This window comes from Fusarium redolens (assembly GCF_020744475.1).
Source record: "Fusarium redolens strain MPI-CAGE-AT-0023 chromosome Unknown BKA55scaffold_17, whole genome shotgun sequence".
NCBI classification, from domain to species: domain Eukaryota; kingdom Fungi; phylum Ascomycota; class Sordariomycetes; order Hypocreales; family Nectriaceae; genus Fusarium; species Fusarium redolens.
In genome coordinates, this window is record NW_025763680.1 from 812,471 (window position 1) to 838,285 (window position 25,815).

General features: G+C 47.7%; 12 protein-coding genes across 12 annotated transcripts; 5 read left to right on the forward strand and 7 right to left on the reverse strand.

Annotated features, from left to right (window-relative positions):
- Positions 1 to 37: 37 nt before the first annotated feature.
- BKA55DRAFT_652601 (amidase signature domain-containing protein) lies at positions 38 to 3,849 on the forward strand. The gene is given in 10 exon segments (XM_046197353.1): positions 38 to 92; positions 148 to 429; positions 479 to 862; positions 911 to 978; positions 1,030 to 1,531; positions 1,581 to 1,756; positions 1,808 to 1,982; positions 2,002 to 2,261; positions 2,614 to 2,674; positions 2,760 to 3,849. The coding sequence occupies 9 exon segments, from the start codon at positions 163 to 165 to the stop codon at positions 3,630 to 3,632; spliced, it is 2,766 nt and encodes a 921-aa protein (XP_046044687.1). The 5' UTR covers positions 38 to 92; positions 148 to 162; the 3' UTR covers positions 3,633 to 3,849.
- A 69-nt stretch (positions 3,850 to 3,918) lies between these two features.
- On the forward strand, positions 3,919 to 5,625 carry BKA55DRAFT_597893 (uncharacterized protein; the record flags this gene model as incomplete). The annotated part of the gene is made up of 5 exons (XM_046196136.1): positions 3,919 to 3,970; positions 4,038 to 4,125; positions 4,176 to 4,331; positions 4,382 to 4,685; positions 4,738 to 5,625. The coding sequence occupies 5 exons, from the start codon at positions 3,919 to 3,921 to the stop codon at positions 5,623 to 5,625; spliced, it is 1,488 nt and encodes a 495-aa protein (XP_046044688.1).
- A 126-nt stretch (positions 5,626 to 5,751) lies between these two features.
- BKA55DRAFT_695105 (uncharacterized protein) lies at positions 5,752 to 6,834 on the reverse strand (the record flags this gene model as incomplete). The annotated part of the gene is made up of 1 exon (XM_046200119.1): positions 5,752 to 6,834. The coding sequence occupies one exon, from the start codon at positions 6,832 to 6,834 to the stop codon at positions 5,752 to 5,754; it is 1,083 nt and encodes a 360-aa protein (XP_046044689.1).
- A 1,844-nt stretch (positions 6,835 to 8,678) lies between these two features.
- Positions 8,679 to 9,698, reverse strand: BKA55DRAFT_579669 (uncharacterized protein). The gene has a single exon (XM_046193890.1). The coding sequence runs from the start codon at positions 9,542 to 9,544 to the stop codon at positions 8,987 to 8,989; it is 558 nt and encodes a 185-aa protein (XP_046044690.1). The 5' UTR covers positions 9,545 to 9,698; the 3' UTR covers positions 8,679 to 8,986.
- Positions 9,699 to 10,306: 608 nt separating this feature from the next.
- On the reverse strand, positions 10,307 to 11,827 carry BKA55DRAFT_579670 (histidine phosphatase superfamily). Its single transcript, XM_046193891.1, has one exon. The coding sequence runs from the start codon at positions 11,676 to 11,678 to the stop codon at positions 10,317 to 10,319; it is 1,362 nt and encodes a 453-aa protein (XP_046044691.1). The 5' UTR covers positions 11,679 to 11,827; the 3' UTR covers positions 10,307 to 10,316.
- Positions 11,828 to 12,348: 521 nt separating this feature from the next.
- On the reverse strand, positions 12,349 to 13,622 carry BKA55DRAFT_522365 (kinase-like domain-containing protein; the record flags this gene model as incomplete). Its single annotated transcript, XM_046188572.1, has 3 exons — positions 12,349 to 12,763; positions 12,811 to 13,346; positions 13,392 to 13,622. The coding sequence occupies 3 exons, from the start codon at positions 13,620 to 13,622 to the stop codon at positions 12,349 to 12,351; spliced, it is 1,182 nt and encodes a 393-aa protein (XP_046044692.1).
- A 246-nt stretch (positions 13,623 to 13,868) lies between these two features.
- BKA55DRAFT_597896 (uncharacterized protein) lies at positions 13,869 to 15,584 on the reverse strand (the record flags this gene model as incomplete). The annotated part of the gene is made up of 3 exons (XM_046196137.1): positions 13,869 to 14,576; positions 14,625 to 14,842; positions 14,888 to 15,584. The coding sequence occupies 3 exons, from the start codon at positions 15,582 to 15,584 to the stop codon at positions 13,869 to 13,871; spliced, it is 1,623 nt and encodes a 540-aa protein (XP_046044693.1).
- A 1,058-nt stretch (positions 15,585 to 16,642) lies between these two features.
- BKA55DRAFT_544114 (uncharacterized protein) lies at positions 16,643 to 17,397 on the reverse strand (the record flags this gene model as incomplete). The annotated part of the gene is made up of 3 exons (XM_046190663.1): positions 16,643 to 17,047; positions 17,108 to 17,139; positions 17,274 to 17,397. The coding sequence occupies 3 exons, from the start codon at positions 17,395 to 17,397 to the stop codon at positions 16,643 to 16,645; spliced, it is 561 nt and encodes a 186-aa protein (XP_046044694.1).
- A 1,934-nt stretch (positions 17,398 to 19,331) lies between these two features.
- BKA55DRAFT_579678 (uncharacterized protein) lies at positions 19,332 to 19,783 on the forward strand (the record flags this gene model as incomplete). The annotated part of the gene is made up of 2 exons (XM_046193892.1): positions 19,332 to 19,482; positions 19,534 to 19,783. The coding sequence occupies exon 2, from the start codon at positions 19,599 to 19,601 to the stop codon at positions 19,779 to 19,781; it is 183 nt and encodes a 60-aa protein (XP_046044695.1). The 5' UTR covers positions 19,332 to 19,482; positions 19,534 to 19,598.
- A 288-nt stretch (positions 19,784 to 20,071) lies between these two features.
- Positions 20,072 to 22,223, forward strand: BKA55DRAFT_579679 (uncharacterized protein). The gene has a single exon (XM_046193893.1). It carries the CDS (start codon positions 20,382 to 20,384, stop codon positions 21,864 to 21,866), a length of 1,485 nt encoding a protein of 494 aa, XP_046044696.1. The 5' UTR covers positions 20,072 to 20,381; the 3' UTR covers positions 21,867 to 22,223.
- Positions 22,224 to 22,938: 715 nt separating this feature from the next.
- BKA55DRAFT_597898 (uncharacterized protein) lies at positions 22,939 to 24,468 on the forward strand (the record flags this gene model as incomplete). The annotated part of the gene is made up of 4 exons (XM_046196138.1): positions 22,939 to 23,002; positions 23,059 to 23,528; positions 23,668 to 23,742; positions 23,845 to 24,468. The coding sequence occupies 4 exons, from the start codon at positions 22,939 to 22,941 to the stop codon at positions 24,466 to 24,468; spliced, it is 1,233 nt and encodes a 410-aa protein (XP_046044697.1).
- A 35-nt stretch (positions 24,469 to 24,503) lies between these two features.
- Positions 24,504 to 25,601, reverse strand: BKA55DRAFT_695112 (uncharacterized protein; the record flags this gene model as incomplete). The annotated part of the gene is made up of 1 exon (XM_046200120.1): positions 24,504 to 25,601. One exon carries the CDS (start codon positions 25,599 to 25,601, stop codon positions 24,504 to 24,506), a length of 1,098 nt encoding a protein of 365 aa, XP_046044698.1.
- Between the last annotated feature and the right edge of the window lie 214 nt (positions 25,602 to 25,815).

Sequence of the window (25,815 nt, forward strand, 5' to 3'; positions counted from 1 at the left end):
GACTTGAATGACTTGGGGAATGTAATCAGTTGACATTCTTTTAACTTGTCCCTTCTTTCTTCCAACTTTGTTCTTTAATCTTACAAAATATAGTATGTTCCCCTTTCCCTAGCACCGTTGATCAACAACACCACTGACCACTGGTAGATCAACTTAGACACCATGGCAACTTATAAAGAAACAGTATCAGCTGCCTTACAACAGCGCGATATCGGCCTTGGCAAGGTCGAACCAAAGCTACAGGGCGTCCCTGATGAGCTTCCTCTCAACTCTCAAAGCCTTCCTCAAGGTGTCTTGACTGCACGTGAGATTGAGATTACAGAGAAGTACTCAGTCATTGAGCTGCTCGATGTTCTCCGTAAGCGAGAGATCAAGGTCGAGGAGGTGACACGTGCATTCTTGCGGAGAGCTGCACTGGCTCAAGTTGCTGTAAGTTATGAACGACTTACCCCAGGACATGATTCTGATGACTTAACAGACCAACTGCTTGGTCGAACTTATGTGGGATCAAGCCATCGAGCGAGCCAAGTATCTCGACTCACTACCGGAACCCAAGGGAAAGCTCTTCGGTCTTCCCATTTCCACCAAGGAGCATCACGGAATGGTCGGTGAGAATGTCTCGACTCACGCCTCATTCGTTGCATGGATTGGCAAAGCTCATGGCTCCAACCTTCTTTATGACCACTTGTACGACGAAGGCTGCGTCTTCTACGTGAGAACGACTCAGCCCCAGACTATCATGCATCTTGAGACCATTAGCAATATCTATGGACGAACAGTCAACCCCTACAACCGTGATTTGACGGCTGGTGGCAGCAGTGGTGGTGAGGGAGCTTTACTCGGCTTCCGTGGGAGTATCCTGGTTAGTGCACTTTTGTCTGTGATCTGAGCTCTAGACTGACAGGAATAGGGCGTCGGTGGTGATATTGGTGGCAGTGTCCGTTGCCCAGCTGCTCACAACGGAATCTATGCCTTCAAGTGAGTTATTATGAAAGCGTGATCTGAGAAATCCTTACTAAACCTCACCAGGCCAACTCTGAAGCGAATCTCAGTCATGGGCGCACGATCCATCATGGTTGGCAAAGAGACCGTTTCCTCAACACCTGGACCCATGACAGTCGACCGCGAGTCCCTCGAACTCTTTATGGAAATTGCCCTTTCGAAGAAGCCATGGCTTATCGATCCTTCCCTCACGGCCAAACCGTGGACTCCTTTCAAATTCGACAGACCTCTCAAGGTAGCGGTTCAGTGGTGGGACGGCGTTGTTCAGCCCCATCCTCCCATGACAAGAGCTCTGAAGGAGGTTGCGGAAGCTTGCCGTAAAGCAGGCATGGAAGTTGTGGACTGGGACTGCGAACCACTGGATCATAAGAAGGGTTGGGAGATTCTATCAGCATTGTACTGGCCCGATGGAGGCAAGGAGGCTCTTGAGCTTATGGAAGCCGCTGGAGAGCCTGTTCTTCCTTTAACGAAGTTCATTATTCAGGAGCAGCCCAGCGTCAAAGATTTGACGATGCATGAGCTTTGGGAGGTAAGTTCACTTGGGTACTTTTGGCAGAACAGTACTGACATTTTGCCAGCTATGTACTAAGCGCGATGATTATCGGGCAGCATATGCTCGAGCTTGGTCATACACAAGCAAGAACGACGGAAGAGAGGTTGACGTGATTCTGTGCCCGCCATTCCCTGGAGCAGCAGCACCTCATGATCAATCACGGTACTGGGGCTACACTTCACACTGGAATCTGCTTGATTAGTAAGTTTCCCTCATAATATTCCGCCAAACTCCGCTAACGATGAACTCCAGTCCCGCTGCAGTCTTCCCAGTAACAACAGTCGACCCCGAGAAGGACCCCAAGGATCTAAACTACGTCCCCAAGAACGACGAAGACAAGTTCAACTATGACCTGTATAACCCCGAGAAATACGCCAATATGCCCATCAACCTACAAATTGTTGGCCGAAGACAATACGATGAGAAGGTCCTTGCTGCGCTCAAAGAGATCGAGCACGCGATGGGTAGAAAGTAATTGGGTACTAGTTTTGCAACTGCTTTGTCTCAGAGGCAGCTGGCCTGAAACTCCGCAACTCCGGCACCCTAGAGTCGTTGAGCCTGGAGTCGGAGCAACCATTGCCCCGACAATGATTGAGGAGGAACGGCACGTCATGGAAAGTAGCGACTCGATATCAGTTCAATGGTTGGAAAGATACACCATAGATCATATAAAAAAGACTTTCGGATTGTGTGCTTTCTCAATTAGGTTTCTGGCTAAGCATAAAGCTTCTCATGATGCCACCTCCAGTGATCAGATCTTTGTACCCGTATGCTTCAACGTAATCAATACTAACGACCCATATCTGCTTATTTATCTTGTTCTATTTCCTGCAATAGCTCCCAGAAACTTGTATGCCCAATCATTTGACACAAAAAAGTTCGGAGAATGTTTAGGAATAAATATCCCGGATAGGAGATCAGGCTTTCATAGATCCAATCACAACGCGTGAAAAAGTTCGCTGACGCCTAGAAATGATGACCAACCATTGGAAGCGGTGCGACTGATTGGCCGTGTTATGCGAGTGCGAAACAGTCGAAATCTATCACAGGACGTGAAGGGAAGTGGAAGTCTTTCGAGTAAATATATATAGATTCCAGCCGATTACACCAGTTTCACTAGTTATTATCAACTCTTTCTTCGTTTCGTCAATACCCTCTGACTTGAGAATCGCGTAACACAAAAATCTCTACCATGTCTCACAAGCGCACTATCTTAATAACAGGCTGTTCAGATGGCAGTCTTGGCTCTGCCCTGGCACTGGCAATGAAAGATCATGGATGGCGTGTCTTCCCTTCAGGACGTAACCTAGCAAAGTTGAGTAAGGTCAAGGAAGCCGGGCTCGAATGCATCGAAATGGATGTTGGCTCGGATGATTCCGTCTCAGCAGCCGTTGAGACAGTCAAGCAACTCACTGGCGGCTCACTGGACGCTTTACTCAACAATGCTGGCAGCGGCTACAGCATGCCTCTCCTGCATGTGGACATCGCCAAGAGCCATGGACTTTTTGAACTCAATGTCTTCTCTATTATCAGAGTCACCCAAGCTTTTGTTTCCCTGCTTCTCAAGTCTACTCACGGCGCTTTAATTATCAACAATACCTCTGCATCTGGTCTTCTTGGAGCTGGTATTCCGTTTCAGGGCACTTATGCAGCATCCAAAGCCGCTGCAGCCAGTCTGACCGAGAGTCTGAGAGTTGAGCTTGCTCCATTTGGCATTCGGGCTATAAACCTCTTCACTGGTGGCGTCAAGTCCACTTTTCACAACAATTCACCTGACGCTGAGCTTCCCAAGGACTCGATATACAACGTCGCCAAGGAGGCTATTGAATCTTCCATGAACGGCAATGAAGCAGGGATGAACAAACCTGACGCGACGACATGGGCAAAACAGGTCGCTGGAGATCTGAGCCAACGCAAACCACCTTATCTGATCTTTCGAGGCGGCAGTGCTGGTTTGGCTCGCCTAGGGTCTTTATTTCCGACGGGCACCTTCGATTCGACTGTTAAGCAACTTGGTGGTATAGACGTGTTGGAGCGAAAGCTGAAAGAGGAAAAGTCGACCCCAAAGCCTCAGTGATCAGATGAAGAGGGAGGAGAATGATGTAATTAATACTGCTTTTCTTATTGTATTTTCTTAAGCCTTATGTCATCTACTATGGTATCAGACGTTGCATTGTGAGCGGTGATTCACGTGATGCCTGATGGTGACATACTTGTTGTACATGACGAATATGATGAATGATCTCAGCATATGGCGTGTTGCGATAAGGAATATGAATTTGACAATATTCACCTCCGTTTAATAGATTCTGAATATTGATCCATCTTACAATAGTAATTTTTATCGGTTTGAGAAGTTCATTATGGGAGACTACAAGATAAAGTCTGTTGCGGTCGTTGGAGCCGGAGCTGCCGGTAATTCTTAACGCTCTCACCCCGCTTGATGATCTATTGAAGTGCTGATCATATATTCTTTTGCCAGGCGCTATCTCGGCAGCAGCTCTGAAGGCAGAGAATTACTTCGACCGTATCCGAGTATTTGAACGCAGAGAAACACCCGGAGGCACTTGGTAAGGATAGAGTAAACCAGAAGCAAAGATTTGAAACTCACTAATATTAGGATTTACGATGCGGATCCCAAGGTCGCTCCTATCCAGCCTGGAGGCTTCCCAGCGGATATTGATAAGCCACTCGCGATTCCACAAAACCTGCCGACCACGAGGCCCCCAGATCAGCAGGAAAGATACGCCGATACACCTATCTACCAGAATCTCACGCAAGTCGCTCACACAATGATCTAAATCCTAAGGTGTTAACAATGAACAGAACTAATGTGCCTCAAATCGCGATGTCCTTCTCGGATCAGCCGTTTTCGTATGGGCCTTTCGTTCCTCATTACGTTCCTCGCCAATACATAGAAACATACTTCTCGACCCACAAGACTGACGAATATTTATCTCTGAATACTACAGTAGAAGATATCTCCCAGTTACCTGCCGCTACAAAAGGAGGACTGAAGTCATGGAGATTGACATTGCGCAGATATGACCCTCTACGCCACGTTGATGTATGGTGGCAAGAAGACTTCGACGCAGTGATACTGGCCAACGGGCACTATGCCATTCCATGGGTAAGTATTTTGAACTTAGGCAAAGCAATTGCGTGCTGACGGTTGCGACTAGGTTCCGCATGTCCAAGGCTTGGAGGCTTACATGGAGAAATTCCCTGGTAGAGTGATACACTCCAAATTCTATCGCTCACCTTGGATATACGTCAATAAAAGAGTCCTGGTAATTGGAAACTCAGCTTCTGGTCATGATATAGCAGTGGATCTTCTCCAGTCTGTCCACCAACCGCTCTACCAGTCACGACGATCTCGAGGAAGATTAGATGGTAACGAGCCGCCGTTGGGAATGGAGTGGAGAACAGTAATCAAAGAGTATCAGCTCGACGGCACAATCGTGTTCGATGATGGGAGCGAACTCAAAGATATTGATCACATCCTCTACTGTACAGGATATCTTCCGTCTTATCCGTTTTGGAACAGCAAGGTCAACGGTCGTCCACTATTCGATTATAAGAATAGAAAGCTTATCAACAACTACTGGCATACATTCTTTCAAGATATACCAAATTTGGCAGTTGTCGGTATGCCTCGCGTCTTGACATTCCGAAGCTTCGAATACCAGGCTATAGCGCTTGCGCGACTCTTCTCAGGGAGAAACTCTATTCCTCTTCCTCTGAAGGAAGAACAAAAGAAATGGGAAATTAACAGAGAGAAGCTTTGTCGACAGCAAGGACGAAAGTTTCACGAGATAGAGTGGGAGACTGGTGAGACATTCAGATGGTTGGAGGGGTTCTTCCAGATCGCAGGGCTGGGAACACTGTCCGGGGAGGGCAGAATACCTCCTGTCTTGAGCAAAGATCTTATTTGGGCTATAGAACATGTGAGAAAGTACCCAGAGCCAGGGAAGGATAGTCACTACGAGAGGATAGAAGAGTCTGAATCTGAACATGATGGTTGGGATTTGGTTGAAAGCACGCATAAAGATCTCTTGTCTTTCATCTAAGTAGAAGTTTCTAACAAATATACATAAGCTGAACCGTGTTTTCAACATATAAAGGCCTCAGTTAAAGGTTCGGATTGAGAGGTTTCAAAAGTACCGGTATATCGTTCATAGCCTCATAATTCTCCTTCACGGAGGAACACTCCACCGCCTTGCCCCTTCATAATCGTGGGGTGAAAACTGCATCTCTCGGACTACACTCTTCACCCTGTGAGCTAGCGTTCGGCACTCAGTTTGAAATGTAAGCTCATCTAGGTTGTTTTCGTTGCCGATTCCGTTCTCATAGGCAAAAGCATCCATCCACACTAGATCAGACTGGGCCTCGAGGTGACCCAGCTTAAGTTTAACGACAATACTCTCGTAAATATCGCTACTCCACGACACTACCTTTTTGGTCTTGGTTCCAAAGATAACAGCCGGGACTAAGCTGATGCCGTTATAAGGCTCCCACAGTGAGCGCAAGTGCTGGTAATCTTCCCAGTCCTTTTCGAGGCTGTTCTTAAACCTCAGTGCGCTTTTGCGATAGAATTCTTCCTCGCGAAGCACGGGATCACCAATTCCCCGGAAGGCATGGGCTTTGTAGGCTGTTGCGAGATATGTGGTCAACTTCTCGTCGTCAAGTGGGACAATGGCTGAGTCTGATTCCGTGCAGGGATAATAGTCTGGGTCGTCGCCTTTGCTGTAGTGGATGGGTATGCCAACAATCCCTATGTACACGGTTTTTATACCCATGTACTCGCGATCCTGGGTTAGGCACCGTTGCAAGGCTTCGAGTCCTCGCCGTGTAGGCATTGTGGAAGCAACAGCCTGGATGTTGCTTGGTAAATTGGTGATGCGCTTACACGTCAGTGCAGCGAAAGGTACGTGCAGAGTTGTGTGGCTCTTTTCAACCCAAACCGAATGGTATCTCTTTTCGAATGATCCTCGAAATCTTTCCAAGACCATTCGAAACCTCTTGTTCTCGACAGTCATATAAGATCCGCTTTTCATAGCCACATCATGAGACTCGCCGCACGCACGCAGTAGAGGCAAAGGTCCATCTGCGTTCTTTGGTCTTTCCCACCGCAAACCATGAAAGGAGGTGGAGCGGAGAATCTTGTAGGCTGCATGGTCGTCTTTTTTCTTAGGAAGAACTTCTTCCCAAATCATCAGGCGAAGCTCACTGGGTAATTTGTTGAAGCTCTCAAAATCAGTTGACATGGATTGGCCCATGATTGCTAGAAGTAATAGTCGAGTGTATGGTGTTGCGAATGGAAGCTAGAAGCTGTTGTAAAGAACGGCGAAGGAGCTGTGATAGGGCCAGGTGAGGCGTTTGTGTGATGATGAGACAAGAGTTACTGAACTACCTCCAGAAGAGGGGTTACTCTCTTATAACAAGATATTTATTGGCATTTTTCTTTTAAGCTTTCAATGCGAATTTTGAAGGACGTAATAGACTTTTACCACGTGGTTTTCATGTGTTACGAGAACCCTTTGGCCATAGAGTCCTGATATCTAGCTTTAAGGTTTGAATACCAAAGTTACACGATATCATCAGGGCGGTGAAAGGACTAGGTGAGTCGGGTCTCAATTAAGTGTCCAGTAACTACAAGATCCTAGACCAACGAGGCCGTCGGGCTCGACGCGTACATCAAGTTCCCGTCCAAACGATCCTTTCCAAACTCATCTAATCAAAGTTCTCAGTTTCATAGGCCTACTTGACAGTAACCTCGGCCTTGTACAGGGAGGAAACCATCATTACTGTATTCCATACCTTAACGGACCGGCGCCTCTTCCATCTGCCGGGTCTTGCAGCCATAGCGTCTGTGTGAGTCTGCATGATGGAATTTTTGAAAAGACTGAGTGTTAGTGTGGTGAATGAAAAATAAAGTATTTACGCTTGACCACCTCTGGGGGAAACCTCTGTAGGAATGTGCATGTTATCAGAGTTCAGCCCCAAGGGGAACTGAACCTGTTTTGAACCTAGTTGCTCTTCTTCGCTCGTTGAGGAGCTGGACAAGAGCAGGAGAAGCAGACTTCTTAGGAGTAAGGTTCCTCTTGGGCTTGTCTCCGTAGAGATAATCGTAAGAAATAGGAGTCATGGTTTGCTCTCTGGTTCCCTGGGTGGGAGTAACATCGTCCTCAGATCCGCAGCACATCTTGGCGATTGTGATGAGAAGTTGAAAAAGGGCTGTGGGTAGTTTGAAGACAGGGGTAGAAAGATAGATACCTTTGTGTGTGTTCGTGTGTGAGATGTAAATTGTTTGATAAGGGAGAAGAAGAAAGGGAGGGAGAGGCAAGGGGAGGAGAGATATTTATAGGTCTCAGGGGATCTCCAGACCAAAGAGAATTTCGAGCATGTTTTTGTGCCATTGCTCGTGATATTCCGATAGAGTATACAATACTAGCGAGACGTTTCAGACCAATGCCCTAAAACAGAACCTTCTTTGATATCCTTTAGGCAACAAGCACAATATCACAGCAATAGAAACTCAAGCATTGCTTCCAAGAGCACCCAGACTTGTGGTCCCTCCAGTCAACTTCATCTCTTGTCAACTTGACTTTCTGCTGTTCCTTTACTGTAAACCACGATTATGCTTAACATCTAGCATACTGAAATCGAGGGGTCTAAGTCCATTTTGGCTTTGTACTCACGCCACCTTCGAGAAGGTGGTCGAAATGGAAGAAGTGAAGGTATTGGGCCAGGTCGAAAACCTTGTGAAATGTGATATCAAGGCAAACTTGAAAGAATCAAACAGCCTTACTTTTCCAAACCTTTATAGTGGTAATTTCAACGTATTCTTATGTCACGCCCATCGTCTATGTCACCGCAAATCCCAAGTTTCAATTGTAGTTTCGTTCATGAAAGTAAAGATATGAAGTCTTGGGATTATTGGTTACAGAGGCAGGCTATCATTTTCACGGCGAATATTCAGAAAGGTTTCTTCTTGCATGGTCTATGAATAGGTCTTTTCCCCTATCGGGTGATGTTTTTGTCTGCAGTGCCTTCTCATTCTCACGGAATGATTTGTTGAAAAGGGTTTATGGCATTTTAGCGTGATATACGAAGCCAGGGGCATTATAAAAAGATGTATTCTTTCTCAGACTTTACATAACAAACACCACCGAGAATTCCAATAGCGTCTATGAACCGTAAGCGCCTTTACAAAAATTCATGTTGACCATTCATCATCCACAATACTTCATCTAGCTCCAGGATCCCAATATCCTCTGTCGTCTGCATCGGTCGAGGCACAGATCTCCTGGGCCATATCATACGAACACCTCCAAACCTTGGTGAATCAACACAGACTCTCATCCCATCTCCGATTTCCTTGTAGTCACTGGATGCAAAATACTGTGTTAGCAATTCTTCGGCAGCAAATCATCCAAACGGTGGAAAGACGTGCATGGGAAATTCGTTCACAAGACCAAAGTATAGTGTATCGATAGCAATAGCACCTTCGTCTCGCCATTTAGTGATGTATTTTCCGACGGTGGCTACACGTGTATGGTCGTAGGTGTTACCGATCGTGTCAGCGAGCGTTTTGACATTGGGTGGGAGAGTAATGAGCCTGTCGAGATATCGCGGCTCGAAAGGGAGGAAAACCATCTCGACCTCATTTCCTATCCACACTTGCTTTGGAGGTTCATTGTCCGATTCAAAGCTCTTGAGTGGCGCGGCACATCCGTGCCTCAGAGCCAGGCAACGAGATTCGTGACAACAGCGTAGGAAGTTCATATAGACTTTCGCTTGGGGGGAGGTTGCAATTTCGTCGTCACCTTGGTTCAAGACCCAGATCTCGCATACCCTCGACAAAGGGTGTATCTCCTCAGGTAAGGCGGCTTCCCATATCGTCAGGCGTACCTCGGGTGGTAGTTTAGTGAAGAGGGTGAAACCACGGTCTTGCGGGATTGTCTCTGTAGAGCTGTGTCTTTCCATCTCAACGGTAGATCAATTCGATATTTATACGTGAGAAGTGTGCGCAAGTTAGGCTATCGGCGGCGACTTTTTGTTGTCAGAAGTGATGTTTCTGGACTTTTTGGCGGTGAGTTGATGGCCGGTTTGACGAGGATGTGAAGTTGGCACGGTGGCCTTTGCATTAAGCTGATTTATCTCGCAGGGGTGGCAAAGCTTCTTATAGTCCTCTTGAATGGCAGAAGAACCAATAAAAATATATGTGATGCATGAATCTGAAACTAAGACCCTCTGAGAAGGTTCATGCCACAAAGTCTGACAAATCACCTCGTTAGAGAGCCCATCACCGGTAGATCTGGGAAAGCTTAACACCTGAGCAAATTTTGTCAGAAGCACTGATTAAAGAATAAAAAGACGACAATGTCTTTCCTGTACGTTGAGTAACAAGAAAGTCAACTGGTGTCTTGAAGGCTGCAAGATCTGAGAACCGGAAAGACAGCGTTACAGTGTCTCTCTCTCCGCGGCGTGGTTAGAAGAGCAGAAACCTACCGCACTTGGGGCTCACGGCAGCCACGATTTCAATCAATTTTACTTCAGGTACTCCAAAGTATGATCTCATGATGGGTCACGTCAGGCCGTATTCGACTTAAACTTTCTGCAGCTGCATCTCAATCTCTCTCTCACTGGGCAATGAAAACTTTGCGCCTATCCATAAGGTTCATGAGGGGCAACGCCGTCAAATAATGTGATAAATATTAAATGTATATCAATTAAAGTTACATAATCGTGATTATCATTAGTTGTCGTAAATGGACAGAATGTCAGTAGAGTTATCGTACTCCACTCCACACTTTTCTGAGAAGCCAGTAAACTTTTCGACTCTGTCTTGGACGTACTCCTCGAAACCCTTTCGGGTACAGCTTGTTCCAGGGCCGTCTTCGCAGGAAGGTAGAGGCTGGGGCGCACTGTTGACCAGAACGCGGTAGTACTCTCCATCTTCGTAACCGTAGGCGTTGGTGCAGTTGAGGCGCTCGATGGCGATGTTGCTGAGGAAAGGTAGCACGTGAGAGCTCTTCCAAGCGCGACGGTAGTTGATCTTGCTCAAGGGCATGGTGTCGTTGATCTGAGATTCTGTGCCGGCAGGCTCGGAGTTGTTGAAGAGACCCATAGCGACGAGGACCATGGGGGGCAGTTCGCGGTGGGTGAAGCTGACGTACAGCTCCTCGTCGGAATCATCACTAAGGAGGAGACTAGCTGTAGTGTTGAGCCAAGGCATTCCGACGTAACCAGAGATATGGTTACCGTATCCAGCGTTGTAGTGATATCGCACGTCCTCAGAGTACTCCCAGCCAAGCCAGTCATCAGGAGTGAAGAGCTCAAGGTTGCAGAAGGGCGACTTGCCGCGAGTAACAGTCTCGTAGCCGCAAAGCTGTTGCATGCCAAAGACATCGTTGACGGTGAAGTTAAAGTCGGATGCAAGAGCGTTGAAGCGATCAACGATTGGCTTGGCGTACTTCTTCTGGTACACTTCAGCCTCGTCGCTGCCGGTAGAGCCAGAGTAAGCGGGGCAAGCTTTGTAGGGAGTCAAGCTGTCGGCACCAGACTCTTCTGACTCGTAAATAGTCTCGACCTTGATAGACTTGTCATCTGACTCAAGTCCACGGACGAAAGATTGGGCGGACTTGACCGTTCGTTCGGCCGATGAGGTCCAGACCTTCTTGGGCTGCTTGAATTCGGGATATCGGAACTCCAGATCAACACCCAAGCGCGTAGCCTCAAGTCTTCCTACGTTGGTCAAAAGCGACACCTCAGCGTCGGAAATAGGAGGCTCCCAATCGTCCAAAAAGTTCAGATAAGGAATCTTGCTCCACTCGATCTTGGTCTTGTTCTGAACCTTCTCAATGAACGGCTCAATGTACTCCTCAAAGTCAAAATCATTGGCGTATATGGCAGCGTGTCGCACTAAATAGGCAGCGCGCTCGGGGGTGCAACCTTGAGGTGCATCGGGAGAAGCGGGAGGATCTTGGGGCTCGAAATAAGGAGCAATACCAGCGAGATGGTGAAGAGGATTGAAGGTATACTCCGAGTTGAGGGAAGCTGCTGAAGCGAGAGGCAGCAGGGTTACGAGAGCCTTGCTCAGGGTATTTTGACGAGCCATAGTGATTCAACGAGAGGTCACAACGAGTCTGAATGCTCTGAAGATCAAAAAGGTAATTGAGTTTAAAGCTATTTTATTTATCTTATACGTAGTCAGAATATGAGATCATTGGTGATGTTGTTGCCAAAGCCCATGCTGCTTGCCGTGTCTTTGACGTCAGAGCATAAAATAAATCAACGGCTAAACCTGTCTGTATCGACTCTGTTCCTTGCAGTTTCTGAAGATCACTGTATTTGATTGGACCGGGGATTTGCGGCTCCATACTGAAACGCCGTCAGCCGAGGCCGCATTATCCGAGCGGGTGGACTTGGCATCAGCTCAAATCAAGAAATTGTTAACAATCTCATCGAGATTCTTAACGACGCGTATATATCGCGATATGATTGGCTTGTAGACGAGTGCCCAGCTGTAACCGAGTCATATCATTCGTGACTGGGTTGTTTGTACAACTCAGACGTGGTCCTGAGCATCATACTAGTTTCTTTTCCCTGCAATCCAGTGATGCCGGCATTGGAGGTCACTGCCGTGGGCAACAAGCTTCTTCAGCATCCACTGATTATGTCACGATCTTGGGCGATTCTAGTGTCACTGCCAGGCTTAAAAATTGGGTCATCGATTGAGGCACTCGAGCTACCATGACCGATAACACTTGCTAACCCGAATATACGGATTAGTCTTCAATCTTAGGAGTATCTGCAAACAAGCATGCAAACTCGCTGTGATCAAACCAATTCCTATCCTTGGCCCAAGCCTTTACAATGACATCCTTTGCCAGACGAGCCATATCTTCAACCTCGTCAGTTGTACCCCAACCCGATGCCAAAGTACCAAAGCTCAAGAGATGCACGCCTACTTGAAGGGCCACTCGCCATGCAGATTCCTCCGACTGCATTCCAAGTCCCTCGGCGTAGCCTTGAAACATCCATAGCCCAGCGTCGATGTGTTTGTATTTCCAGATTACATACATTTCGCCCAGCATCCCGCCGTGATCGAGGCTCGGAACACCGACGTGTGCGTTTTCCCAGTCGATAATGTACAGGGTTCTGGTAGTTCCAGTTTCAAGACAGGAATCTTCCAGTAGGATGCTTTCAATCCTGTTAGCCTTTGGGCCGAAAAGCTGGGTTGCACTCACTTCTGTGGGTGATAGTCGCCATGAATCAGTGTTAGGTCCGCAGACGGATCTTTCAGCTCCTTTAGTGCCATGTTTTTGACAAGCTGGAGAGTTTCCTTTGCTTCGGACAGAATCTTAGGGAACTGGTCAACACGACCGATCATCCAATCGAAGTTAATCCAATGTTTCAGCTTCTGCATTTCGTTGCTGTTATCAATCACCCTGTTGAAACCTGACGGCTGTTGCGTATGCTTGTCTTTTCGCGAGTTCTGGACGATCTCTCTTGACGTGTCATGAAATTTAGCAATGTATATTGCTAATGTTTTGCCCAGTTCGTGGGCAGATTTGTGTAAGTACTCAGGTGTCGGCGATGGGAAGTGATTCAAGGAATAGGTCTTGAGATCTACGACATTGCGAAGGTACTCAATGACCAAGGTCTTCGTTTCAGCGTCGTATGCATAAGGCTTTGTTGTTCGGACGATATATGTGATACTGTCAGACTGCCCCACGTCTATGGCATTGGCAAATAGTTCTGACAAAATTTCTCCTTCGACGTCCTACTCAATGTCAGCAATAGCCTTTCCAATCATACATCTACTCACGCATCGGTTAACAGTGACGGCATTTGCGGGATGACGCGCCATATATGGCTCGCCATGCTTGACAACAACCTCAGTCGCCCCATCACTCAGTGGGTTAATCAGGTGAGCGCGATATGTGAAGTTGGCTTGTCCACCAACCAAGGTTTCGAGTGAAGAAGCTGCATATGGCGTGGTGTTGAGCCATGCAGACACATTTTGACGGACCTGATCAGATGGATCCCGCGCAGTCATTTTTTATAAGAAATTTCTATCGTAGATAGATTCTTAGTATGCATCTCATCGTCTCGACCGGTTTCCTTTTTATGGTTCAGTGTTATCTGGATGCCTGGATTACGTGGCGTAATGTTGTCAGACTTGTTCTAGATGCCTAACGCAAACACAATCAGGCTAAAGGTTGATCGCACAAAGGGTATATGTTAATTACGAGACTATGGATAACATTTCCATCTATCTGAAGTGGCCCTTGTTCACAAGGTATTAATTCTGGAAATTATAGCAAACATCTGTAATGGGGACCTCAACATGATACAGATTAGCCTTCCACCACTTCGTCGCAAAGCCCTCCAGATCAAAGATGAAGTCGGACTTAAAAGAAACACCACAGTCCTTGGGCTCGTTCACGACAGCGATTTCCGAGCCAGGTGTCGTGGCAGGAGCCACCTTCTCGGCATCCAAGAGGTTGACTCCAGCACCGGCGTTCGAAGCATGGGCGGATTGCGCTGCGTCCAGAGTGAACTTGTTGACGAACTCAGGAGTGGCCGTAAGTCCACTGCTAAGATCGACCAGACCACCGAGAAGCTTGAAGGTGAGTTGAACAGTAAGCGATGCACTGGCGTTCAAGCCGACCTCAACGCTCTCGGTAATATTGGCGTAAGATGTGTACTGAGGCTCCCAGCCAGTAGCAGCATTCTTGCCCGAGTCGAGGAAATCGAGATGAACGTTTGCGGCAGGGATAGCAATACCGGCGCCAGCTCTGACAGCAACGGCAGCTGAGGTATCAACATCGACTCCAACAGCGAACGCCAGGCCTGGTCCGAGAGAGAGGATGCCAGGAACTTCGACGAGGGTGTATGTGAGAGTATCGGGATCGTAGAGGATAGATCGAGACCAGGCTGCAGCTACGTCGGCGGCCAAGGCGACATCGGCTGAGAAATGAGTATCGAGATCGAAATAAAGATGTTCCATCTACTAAGGTTAGTCATTCGGACTTTTTAGTTCTTCGGGGCCATGTACCTTGAAACGCCAGAAGTTATACTTGGCGCGGCCAGAGAAGGAGACAGTGGAAGAGAACTCTGCCTTCTCGGCCTTGATGGTCACCCATGGTTGTTCTTGGAAAAGAACGGTATCTCTCTCGAGACCAGTACCGAAGTTGAGAGAAAGACTGGGGTTCAGTGTAAGGCGCTTCGTCAACTTGGTGGCAGGGATGGAGGTGAACGACATTTCACAGGTTTCTGGAAGATGTTAGTCTTGTCTTATGCTCTTGCGGAGAACCATACCCGCGATGTCAGCCAGCTCTTGCTCGGCAGCGTGGCAAGTGATCATCTTGTCGCCCTTGTCTGTAGTAACACCATCCACGAGATAGAAAGCTTGGCCAATGTCGGTCTTGCAATTGCCCATGTTGTTAGTGATGAGAATAAAAGGCTCGTCATCTGACCAAGTATCAATGGCCTTCTCGAAAGCAGCAGACTTTCCGAACTGGACCTTGACTGAATCGACCGTGCATTCGACCGAGACAATGGCTTCGATGTGATCTAGAACAACAGCTGGATGGTTCATAACGAGGTCCATGTCGATAGCCCCCTTAGGAGCAGTCGTGTTAAGCGCGGGGAAGGTCTGGTTGCGGGGCTTCTCGACATCACCATAAGACATGGAGATGTTCTTCTTGGGAACCGCATTTTCGGGGTTGCTCAAGTCAACCTTTGCGGGAGGCTTAGGAAGGAATGTCGCCGTTGTGTTGTGATGAGCGGAAGTTGAAGATGCACGAACAGTCGTCTGGTTGGGCTTAGATCGAATGTTAGTTGGCTTGGTTTGCACAGAAGTAATCGTCGGAGTCTTGGTCTGAGCAGCGACTGTCTGACTAGGCATCTCAACGACAATGTACTTGACGGTGCAACCGCATGACTCGTCATGTGCGAGTACGCCAAGGCAAAGAAGCCAAAGGCTGAAAAGAATGGACGAGAACGAGGTTCTCATGGTGGAAAACGAGAGAGTTGTTGAATGAATGACAAGGCGATGCCTGGAAGTGAGCGTGATGGGCTGAACATGTTGAGAGCTGGCATCAAGATATAACTGATCAGCTCAATACCGGCGCTAGTGAATAGGGAATAGAGTTCGTCCCAACGGTGACTTGGCAGCCAACAGATTAGGAAAGTAGGTATACCATATTTCCAAAGGTATAGCACAACAGTCCACTAGCAGTTCAGCTCTGGACCATTAGAACCCTTAAAGCTGTCAGTACGGTAAATGCCGACAATCACATGCATGGCTCTAGTCGAAATGGGGAAGGTGTCAAACGGTGGGAATAACATCTCAGGTGAGTGGTTACATGGGTTGGTGGGATGCTATAGGTTGATGGGTTTAATGGGATGCGAAAAAGGGACGAGATTGATAGGCGAATCACGGTTAAACGTTGGCTGCCAGATGATTGATGGTATCATTCGCATTTGCGACGTGGGCGGTTATAGGTCCGTTGAAGATGAAGCAGGGATGCGGCACAGCAGCGACGCCAAGAGGCTCGATTGAGTGAAGCCATCGTGACAAAGCCATATCTCCCTTCACGAAAGTTGCCGTTTGAAAAGAGATCGTCATGAACTAAACCTATGGAACTTCCTGAAATGAAATCGTGTATCTTCAAATAGGCAGGTAATCATAAAGACATTGTGATAACCTCGGTTTTAAGCCAAGCCTCAGCCCTGAAGCACGTGTCAAATCTCAGGTCAATCGATCTTCGACTAGCACAGGGGTATTGACCAGGATATATATAGCTACCGTCAACGGCCTGTCAAACCATTCCTCTTTTGTATAATCTTTAACATCCGGTTACGGAGATCCCGCTGATAGTAGATGCAACGTAACGGTGCCCTTGAATGCCCAATTAATCCCCATGCCTCTGATAAGATCCTACCTATAGCGCTGGAAGTCAACTATGCTATAGAGATGGTCAGATTTCTTCACAAAGAATCACACGCGGTGATTACTTGTAGGGCCGAAGCAAAATAAAAAGAAACAGCCTGATAAGATCTAGTTTCGAGTCAAAACTGGTCCTGAATCAGGGGAAGTGGGATAAATATGATAGGTAATGTTGGGTTATGGAGAACAACCAAAAGGAGATTCGGCATTTGGCCAAGAGCGAGTACGGTAATATCTTGGTTTCGGCATTTCTCAATTGGCCCCTCGCCAAGATTATATCCTCTCGGGCATGCCGTCCCTGGACCATCAGTAGTAGAAGGTTTCATGAAGTCCCTCACGAGTCTTGCATCCGTTTGCACTTCAGGACGAACCCATTCTTCCCTTGTCCTCTCCTCTTTGAGACCCTGAACTTGAGCCTCTGGCAAAGGAGAGAGCCACATAACATGCGCCCTAAAGGTACAAGGCAGAGACCTTCTGTTACTGACTCGATATACCACTTCCAAGATGCCGGTAACCAGGGTTTTGACCTGTCAATCATGTCAAGTCGCCTGATGCGCGGGCCTCTGATGAAGCATCGGCAGACGAACAGTTCTGACATCACTTCGTAACTTGACGGCATCTGAAAAACATCGCTTTGTAATTATGCTTCTGTCTGGCTGAATCATGCACAATATCCACTCTGACTACAACTCCTCCGCTTTCTTTATCTTTCATTTTCATGCACCTCCCCTTTTTGTTATCTGACCGACTCACTTTCAACTCGAACTCCTATTTTTGCACTCAAATAGTGACAGGCATGCATCTCTATGCGTTCATACTGCACCTTCAGGTCTGTTGAGTGTATTAACTTGTACAGCAGTGACTTCTTTTCGATCATTGTTAGAAAGTGGTTGCTATATTATGAGTCAGTTCAGAAAGAACCATTTGCTGGGAGGAATTTCCAGACCTTTTCACAGAGCTTACGCATTGAAGCTTGTTTCTCCTTCTACTTCATGCCCCCCTCGGGTCTGTTAAGCGAGGGTCGGTATTCACTAACACTCTTCAACGTTCCACTGGCGAGATTGGTGCTGGAGCTTTCTTAACTATAGGCCTCTCCGTCTTTACCATTTGCCCGTTTGCCAAACATTGGTACTCATACCTAACCTGGGGAGCTTGGATGAATCTGGGTATGGTAACAGCAACACTAACGCTCATATCGCTCATCTTTTAGATGTGTATCACCTTCCCTTATATCCTCAGTGTGTCTAAGAAGCCTTGTTCTTTCAATGTCTTGCTACTTTTACGACGTTCCTCATGTTAGAAGACCATATTTTCTGTCACATAGCAGTAAGTATTCAGTATCGCAAGTCGTATATGGTATACAAACTTTAGAGATAAAGAATCATCTTTACCTTTTAAAGGCTGAGATTAGTACGACTAGCTGATGTATTTTGTTCAGAGTTTTAAGGATAGAACTTGCGGGAAGGCATGAACCATGCTAGAGAAAACACTGTTCCAAATTGCCTTCAGTATGTGACCCGGTTGCACTTCCCTGAAGCTAGATTAAAAGCCAATGTCCTGTATTTCGGCTCCCCAAGGCCTCGTGATATATCTTCTTTCTTGCAAGGTTGAGAACTCGGGTACATTGGGGTTGGGCGTCTCCTCACTCACTTCAACAATTCAGAGAGTAGGATGCTCGACGTCATGAAAGCCCTTACTTCTGAAGTTCTCACTCGTGAACACTTCTTGTGTTAGGGTCAATTACAGCAATATGGGATGTCTTTGAGAATTGAAGTATTCCTCATCGCAGAACCTACTTTTTAGAATCCCTATTTCTTGGCCAGCAAACAGTCCGGGTCCTGGATATTACATTGCAGCTCGACCGGTTCTCCTACCTACCATTAGTAGATTTTAATTGCAAGACTCTATCATTCATCAGTGACCTCATAAACTTAACGGTCAAAGGCCGTGTGGTTTCAGAGAATGCCGTATTTTCTCCACCGGAGTCTCTTCTGACGTCGCGGACCTCATACTAATATCTTATGGGACTCTGGACAAGGAGGCTTGACAACGGGCAACCAAGGTGCGGTAGATGCTGCTTATCAAGTATAGCGTCACAGGAATAGGTGGGTTCGTACTCCAGAGCCGTGATGATCCTCACTTGAATGGCATCATCGATGGCTTTCGTCGTGCAGCACTCAGTCCTGGCTAGTAGGTCTCGGTCTACAGGAGGCCATTCTGAATCGGTTCGAAGAGGTGGTTGGCAATGTTTTGGCCTTGCTTTCATTGAAGCATCATGAAACCTGCGAGTTGAGACTGTTGCAGGTCATGCTGCACTCATGACTGTGTCTGAAATCTCGGACCAGGGGGGCTCCTAACAGGAGGATGGAATACATACCCAGAAGAATCATAACTCCTCCATCAAGCATACTCGTTTAATCTTCCTCAAGGAGGTCATTGCCAATTCGTGGGCGTTTGACGTCGGATATCGCAACAATAAGCTTGAATTCGGTTGCTCGGTTCTCTTCACAACACGTTGCCTCATCAAGTCATTAACGTTCCTAAACATCAGCCACGCTCATGCCCTGACAAAGAGCTCAAAAACAGGAATTGCACGATGCAAAGCCAAGGTACGTCCCGTTTTGGAAGTTGCTGAACGATCTTAGCTTGGATGTGACGCGTCTCGTGAGGGTTGCTTCAACCCCTCATTGGGACGGTTCAGTGAGTGGGTGGAGGAACACGAAGAGGCGCAACGAGTGTCATCGCTTAGGCAGTCAATCCTTCCAAAGCCGCCAAGGCCTTAACGAAGAGTCCAGACCTGGGCTAATAGCAGGTAGGTAGTGTTGAAGTATGCAACACCGTCTCAACAAGTTCTGTGACAATCGATAAAGCAGACAGTGGAGATGTATGAGCTCGGCCAGAATGCATGGAAAACAGAGTTCGCCATAGGGCTGATTTAGATGTTAGAAGAGACGAAAAAAAGGTGGATTTTTACCTTGGCAAATCTACAATTCCATGTTGACAATCTCCACAGATTTCTTTGGTGGTGCGTGAGCAGACTTGGCGTTGCAACTGCGCCAAAGACGATACCGTATTAATATGGCAATCATCCGCGTGAGCATTTGTCGTTCATGCACTGTATTACAGGCCTTCTCCGCATCTGAATCTAGAACACTCTGTGCCACGACTTTGCATTCAATTGACAGATTTGTGTCTGAATATCACGAATATTCTGTCTGGTTTGAGAGCAAGGCCCCACGTGGTATAATCGCCGATGTCTGAGACGCAAACAAGTTTAAAAAGAACTCACTGATCAACAAGCTCATGTCTCGAACCTGTTCTTTCACTGGATGCGGTACCAACAGCAGTGGAGAGCTTTAAAGGGATTGAACCAATTGTGGCGCAGTCCATGGCGCATTGACCAACAGGATGTCAGGGAATCGAAGCTTCCATTGAAAAATAACTCTAGATTTAGTGGCCCTACCCCTGCTAGGCCCTGTAGCCCCCCCCTCCCCTTTAACTAGAAGAAAAAAAGTCTGTGAAATCGTGGGTTCCTTCTTATGCTTGTTTTAGGGGGGCGCTCGCCTGCAAGAAGTCCAATCCATCCATCGTGTCAACACTGGACAAACACTTCGCCTCACCTTGTCTCCATCTTTCTCTTCCCATCCGCTCTTTTGCCGTCATTTATTTTCTTCGTGGCGCTGTTTTTTTTTCTCTACGTCCTTGTACTTTCAGCATCACCGCTACATCAATCGAGTCGAGCCCGATCGCGGCGACACGAATCGAGACACGTCTTCTTCTATTCCTCGATGTGAGGCTTGAGCCTCCTCTGTCTTTCGCTCCAATTCTCTTCTCCAGCCGACGCGGCTCCTTCAATTCAAGATGCGCGTCTCCAATATGCGCTTACCCAATAGCTTGCGCAATTTGAGCGTGCGCCTCTCGAGCATCCGCATTCCTCATCCTCACCCGCGGCGCATCATTCTCTACGTCACGACAACAGCCCTTCTCGTCGTCATGATCCTCACTTTCACCATGAGCGACAAACTATTCGGCAATGGCCACTCGGGCTACGACCCTCTCCTCTCCCGAACCAATGATTACCGCCTCCTTACGAGTACACGGAATAACTTGGGTTTCTATAACTCTATAAATGTCAAGAAGACGGGCCAGAAGATTATGAATCCGACCCTTCTTGAATTGCCAAAGGGTAGCAAGCACGACTTCCTCGTCATTGCGCGCGCTCCTCACGTCGACCAAGATATCAAGGGCAAGAAATACAGACGAGCTCAGCAAGTCGCCACCTTCGTCAGCCTCACATGGGATGCATTCGGCCGGCCGGAGCTCACTGCGGACAACGATTGGCACAAGATGCTTGTGGAGGACTTCACCGAGGCTCAAGGCCCCGAGCATCACTGCAAAAACCAGCCCGACATGGATAAATACATTGGCCCTGAGGATATGAAGCTGTTTTGGAGGAAAAATGGTACTCCCATGCTCATCTTCACCCACCAGGTCAATGACGAGAACCTCTGTGAGGGCATGTACATCGTCGATGCGCGTGCAGCTGTCCCCGAGCTCGTCAAACAAATGGGCAAGCACGCAAAAGAACTCCCTCCCATCGAATTCGCCGAGCCCATCCTCCTCCGTCGCCTGCCCCCCGAGGGCCAAGAATCCGACGCCCGATACCAACGCGAGAAGAATTGGGCTCCTGTCTACTCTCCTTTCAGCGCCGACGACGACGAGATGATGTTCATGGTGGAGCCTAGCCAGCTTTACCGCTTCAACTCGACCGACGAGCCTGTCTGGAACATGGAAGCTGAGCCCGAATCCGCCGTCGACGAACCCTTCCCTCCCGACAACGAGAAGAAGACGTGGCACTCTGCCGAAAAGACCTGCATGAACGATGTCATGCTCACCGACAAGCGCGTGCATCAATCGACGCCCATGCTCAGCCTCACCCTATGCAATCGCGGGGCTTGCGAGCCTATGGAGAACAACACGGTCATTATGGGCATGGTGCAGATGCGCTACGATCCTCCTCAATACACAAACACATGGTACGACCACCGAATAGTGGTCTACTCGCCCGTCGCGCCATACCACATGATGAGCGTCAGCAAGAAGCTCACCTACCATGGGGAGACCAACAGCAGATACATTTGGACAGGAAGCATGGTGTATCACGGCGATCAACCTTCACAAAGAAGCCACGGGTACTTGGACGATGAGATCTGGCTGAGCTTTGGCATTGGCGACTCGTCGCCTGGATGGTTGGACATCAAGGCAGAGGAGTTGGTGCTGGACCACTATTTCTGCCAAGGGGCGACACCGGGGTATCGGAGCAGCATTAAAAAGCACGCACAATGATGAGAACACGAAACAGAAAGAAACAATGTAATTGGTAATACGAATAGAGTGGCATTATTAATTTTTGCAGTTGTATTACAGCATATCATATCACCTGTGTATAATTCAGGATACTTGGAGTTGCGGTAGAATAAGGAAGGGCATTTTAGAGAATTGAATTGACATTGACTGATAATGATCCTGGTGTTGAGTGAAACGATGGAGGTTGTGCGCCCCGCAGTGCAGTTCATTGCTTAATTTCCAGTGATGGCTTGGCAGGGGATGATGAAATGGATGCTCTGGCAGTGATGGATTGGAAGGAAGTGCCTCAAAACTCGGCAGCTGGCGGTCATTGGTGGGAGCGTAATTTGCTACAGGGGATAAAACAGGGCGGCGGGGCGGAAAGGGGAGGGGGAGGTGTCATGGTTTGCGACTTTGGGGGCCGTAGGGTAGGGCTGAACATGAGATTACAATGTATATCTGGAGATCAGAGAAAGATCATACAGATATTGCTTATTGTAGTGAATACGAGCGCTGGATAATTATATTTCTCATATTGCAAAGGTGCACAAGGATCGTGCAGCTCTCTTTCTGGTCAATCCCAATTACTTCGCGATTATTACCTTGTCCACTGATGACTCAGGTGATGAACGCATTAATTCTTGAAGTTCGGCAACATCGCCACTCAATCCTATTCCTGAAGGATTAAATCGAACAATAAACGACACTGATATCGCCTTCTTCTACTTAACAATCTTCGGTGCTCCGCGCTCAATCGTGTTGCGCCGCTGAGTGAGAAGCTAATCGAGTGCCGTCAAACAGAGCAGGTATCTCGGTCCTCCATGGCGCGCCTCATTTTATGTGAATTTGTCGGTGCCTGCGGCCGTAAACCAAGACAATTCTTCTAGTTTTCCCAACTCCGGAAGGCCAAGATATCTGGTAATGAGCTGGCCATTACTGCGCCGTGCTCAAATCAAGGATGATGACGACTCTTCTGTGGCGCAATCTTGGCACATCCCATCTGACATGTCCCCTCATTTCATCCTGAGCGCGTCGGTGGACAGTCAGCTTGAGCAAGCCCGAACTCATCGTCATGGTCAATCGAGGAGGGCGTAGCAAAGCGTGCAGAACATGCAAGCGAAGACGCGTAAAATGCGGTATCGTCCCTGCCGGATGTTGCTTAGAGAGACGCGCTGACTGACGGTCACTGTAGATCACAGCAAGCCGCATTGTCAGCGATGCGAGAAAGCTGGGTTGGCTTGTGAAGGCTATGTCACGTACGGCGAGTTTGTTGATGAGACGACGCGATTCGCAAAAGATAAATCGCCAATGAAGGACAACCAGCTCCAGGTTCAACTGGCCAATACGTCTTCTAAGACGCCTGAACGACAGATGTGCCGTCCATCACCACTGTTACTGGATCAAGACGCCGTAATTCATGCCCATCTACTATCGAGGATTGATGAAGTAACGCCTTTGATGGCTAATCTCGAATCCATCACATTGTCAGGTTCTACACGTTCTCTTGCAGTGCGAGCACTAGCAGCCGTATACTTTGGCAAAACCAACAGTGACAAGCGTGTCTTTGACCTCGGAAGTAGAGAGTATGTGAAAGCCTTGAACAGAGTGCAACTTGACCTGGCGAGTTCGACTGCTGTTCTCGAGTGGGACACACTTGCTAGTGTAATCTGCTTGTGCATGTTTGAGAACATCGTCTTTACTGATAAGACGGGATGGTTGAAGCACTATCAGGGAATAACTCAGTTGGTAAGTATCGTGACCACTTGGATACTCGAGCCCATACTAAACCGTTGATGTGAAGGTCAAGCTGAGAGGACCATGGAGACACCAAACAGTCCTGGAGAGGGAACTCCTCAGACAGTGCCGGTTCGAGATAGTATGAAACGCCCCTCCCAGAATGGAGCATAGCTGACTAGAATAGATATTATGCGCACTGATAAACAGAAAGCATTGCTATCTCACACTTCCAGAGTGGCAGACAGTCCCCTGGCCATCGACCGTACCAAAGACAGCTAGTGATGCCTTACACGATATCTTTGCCCGCGTTCCCGGCCAGTTGCATGACATGGATCGTGTAGAAAGAGGTGAAGTTGACAGCGAGTTCTCTGATGAACTTCGGCAACGAGTCGAGACTACGTTGTCGGATCTTGAAGACTGGGAGCAGTTCTATCAGCACCCTCGACCTCTCACCGGTTGCCCTCTCGCTTCAACACAAGACAGCACTTCCCACCCAGTCAGACACAAAGCCCTTCTTGCATTACAAAGAGCAATAATACTCTGCATGACCGGTCTCTGTTCCTTCTTTAACATTCCTCTGGTAGCTGAGATACCAGCTATTCTTGAAGATCGACAAGTAGTCAGGAAAGCAATTGCCGCTGAGATATGCCAATTAGCAGCATCATGTCTTGGACACGAGTCTCACAGCACGGAGTCCTTACTGTTCATATTTCCACTTCAAATAGCAAGTATGAACTTCGACAGGGGCAGTGTAGAGGAGAAAGGGGCTGAAGAAATCATGAATGGGGTCATTGCCGGGACTCATGGATTTGAGATTGGGAGAAGACGGGAATGGAAGTCATCGAGCGTAATTCTAATCAAGTAATATGTACATCTATATAGTGATATCAAGGAAATAATCTAAGTAGTTCGAATCATAATCCATTCCAGTTTAGCCACCTTCCTCTCATCTTTCTCATCCCTCTTCTCGGCTTTCTTATTCACCTTGGCAATAGCCTTACCATGCTTCTCCATTAACCTGGCACGATCCTTCTCAACCTCTTCTAAGTCCTTTCTTCGTCTCTTTTCAATCTCGCCAGCTTTCTTGCTACTCGACTCAGCAAGCTTATCTTCTGCTTTCATGTTGATATCCGCGATCCTACCCTCCAACCTCGCGATCCTGGCCTCGATCTCAATTCGACTTTCAATGTCGGAGTTGTACTGTTCATCGATAGAATCAATTGGACGATCGAATTTATCAGCGGCCTTTTCGCGCTTTTGGAGGCGCTTGTCTTGTTTCTTCTGTTTCTTCTTTTCCTTGCCTGCTTGCTTGCTCGCAGCTTGCTTGGCGCTGATGCGATCCAGCATATTAGAATGTCGAACAGGTGGCTCGACATCAAAAGACAGAACCTGAACATACGGTGCTATTTCTTGCAACCTTTGTAGTGGATCAAGACTCTTAGCCGTGGTGTTGAGTCGTTGCATCACTTCCTCATCCTTCATGGTCTTCATCACCAAGCCCTTTGGGGCGAATATATCACGATTCACCCTCTCAAGGACCCTTTTCTCTCGGATATATGCGGTAGCAGCAGATCCAGTACCTGCGGCTAATCCAAGACCTAAAGAAACGCCTTGGGCGATTTCATTAGGGACGAAGCCGAGGCCATCGCCTGCGACTTCCATTGCTTTGAATGGTGCTGGCTCAGCAAGGGCGATGTTGAGTGCATCGATGACAGCCATGAAATCTTTTGAAGAGATTCCATAGGAGTTGAGAATAGGAGGATAAGCTCGGTGGAATGGTGGAGTTACTTCTAGGGAGCCTGTGATTGAGGTTGAGGGGATGAGGATGGGACGTGATGGGGATAGAGTTGGTCTTTCCATGGGAGGCGAAGGAGGTAGTATTTGTGGTTGGTAAAGATGAAGGCTGGGTTGGTATGTGTAATCGTGATGATGGACTGTTTCAGCCGGTAATTCGGATGGCAGGGTCTGTTGTTGGGAGTCAAACTGGTGAGGATACATTGTCCAAGAGTTGATTGAATAGATAAGATAGTTCGATGTGTATTGATCAAGGCACGAGATTATTTGTTTGATAGCATTCATCTGGGCACAACACCTGTCTTATAGTCAATCCTCTGTCGCATGTTGGGCGTCTTACATGAGGTTATTCCCAATGGGGAACATTGATCGAGGTGGAGGCTGTCACAAAACAGTGCCACTGGAATATGGCGCTAAA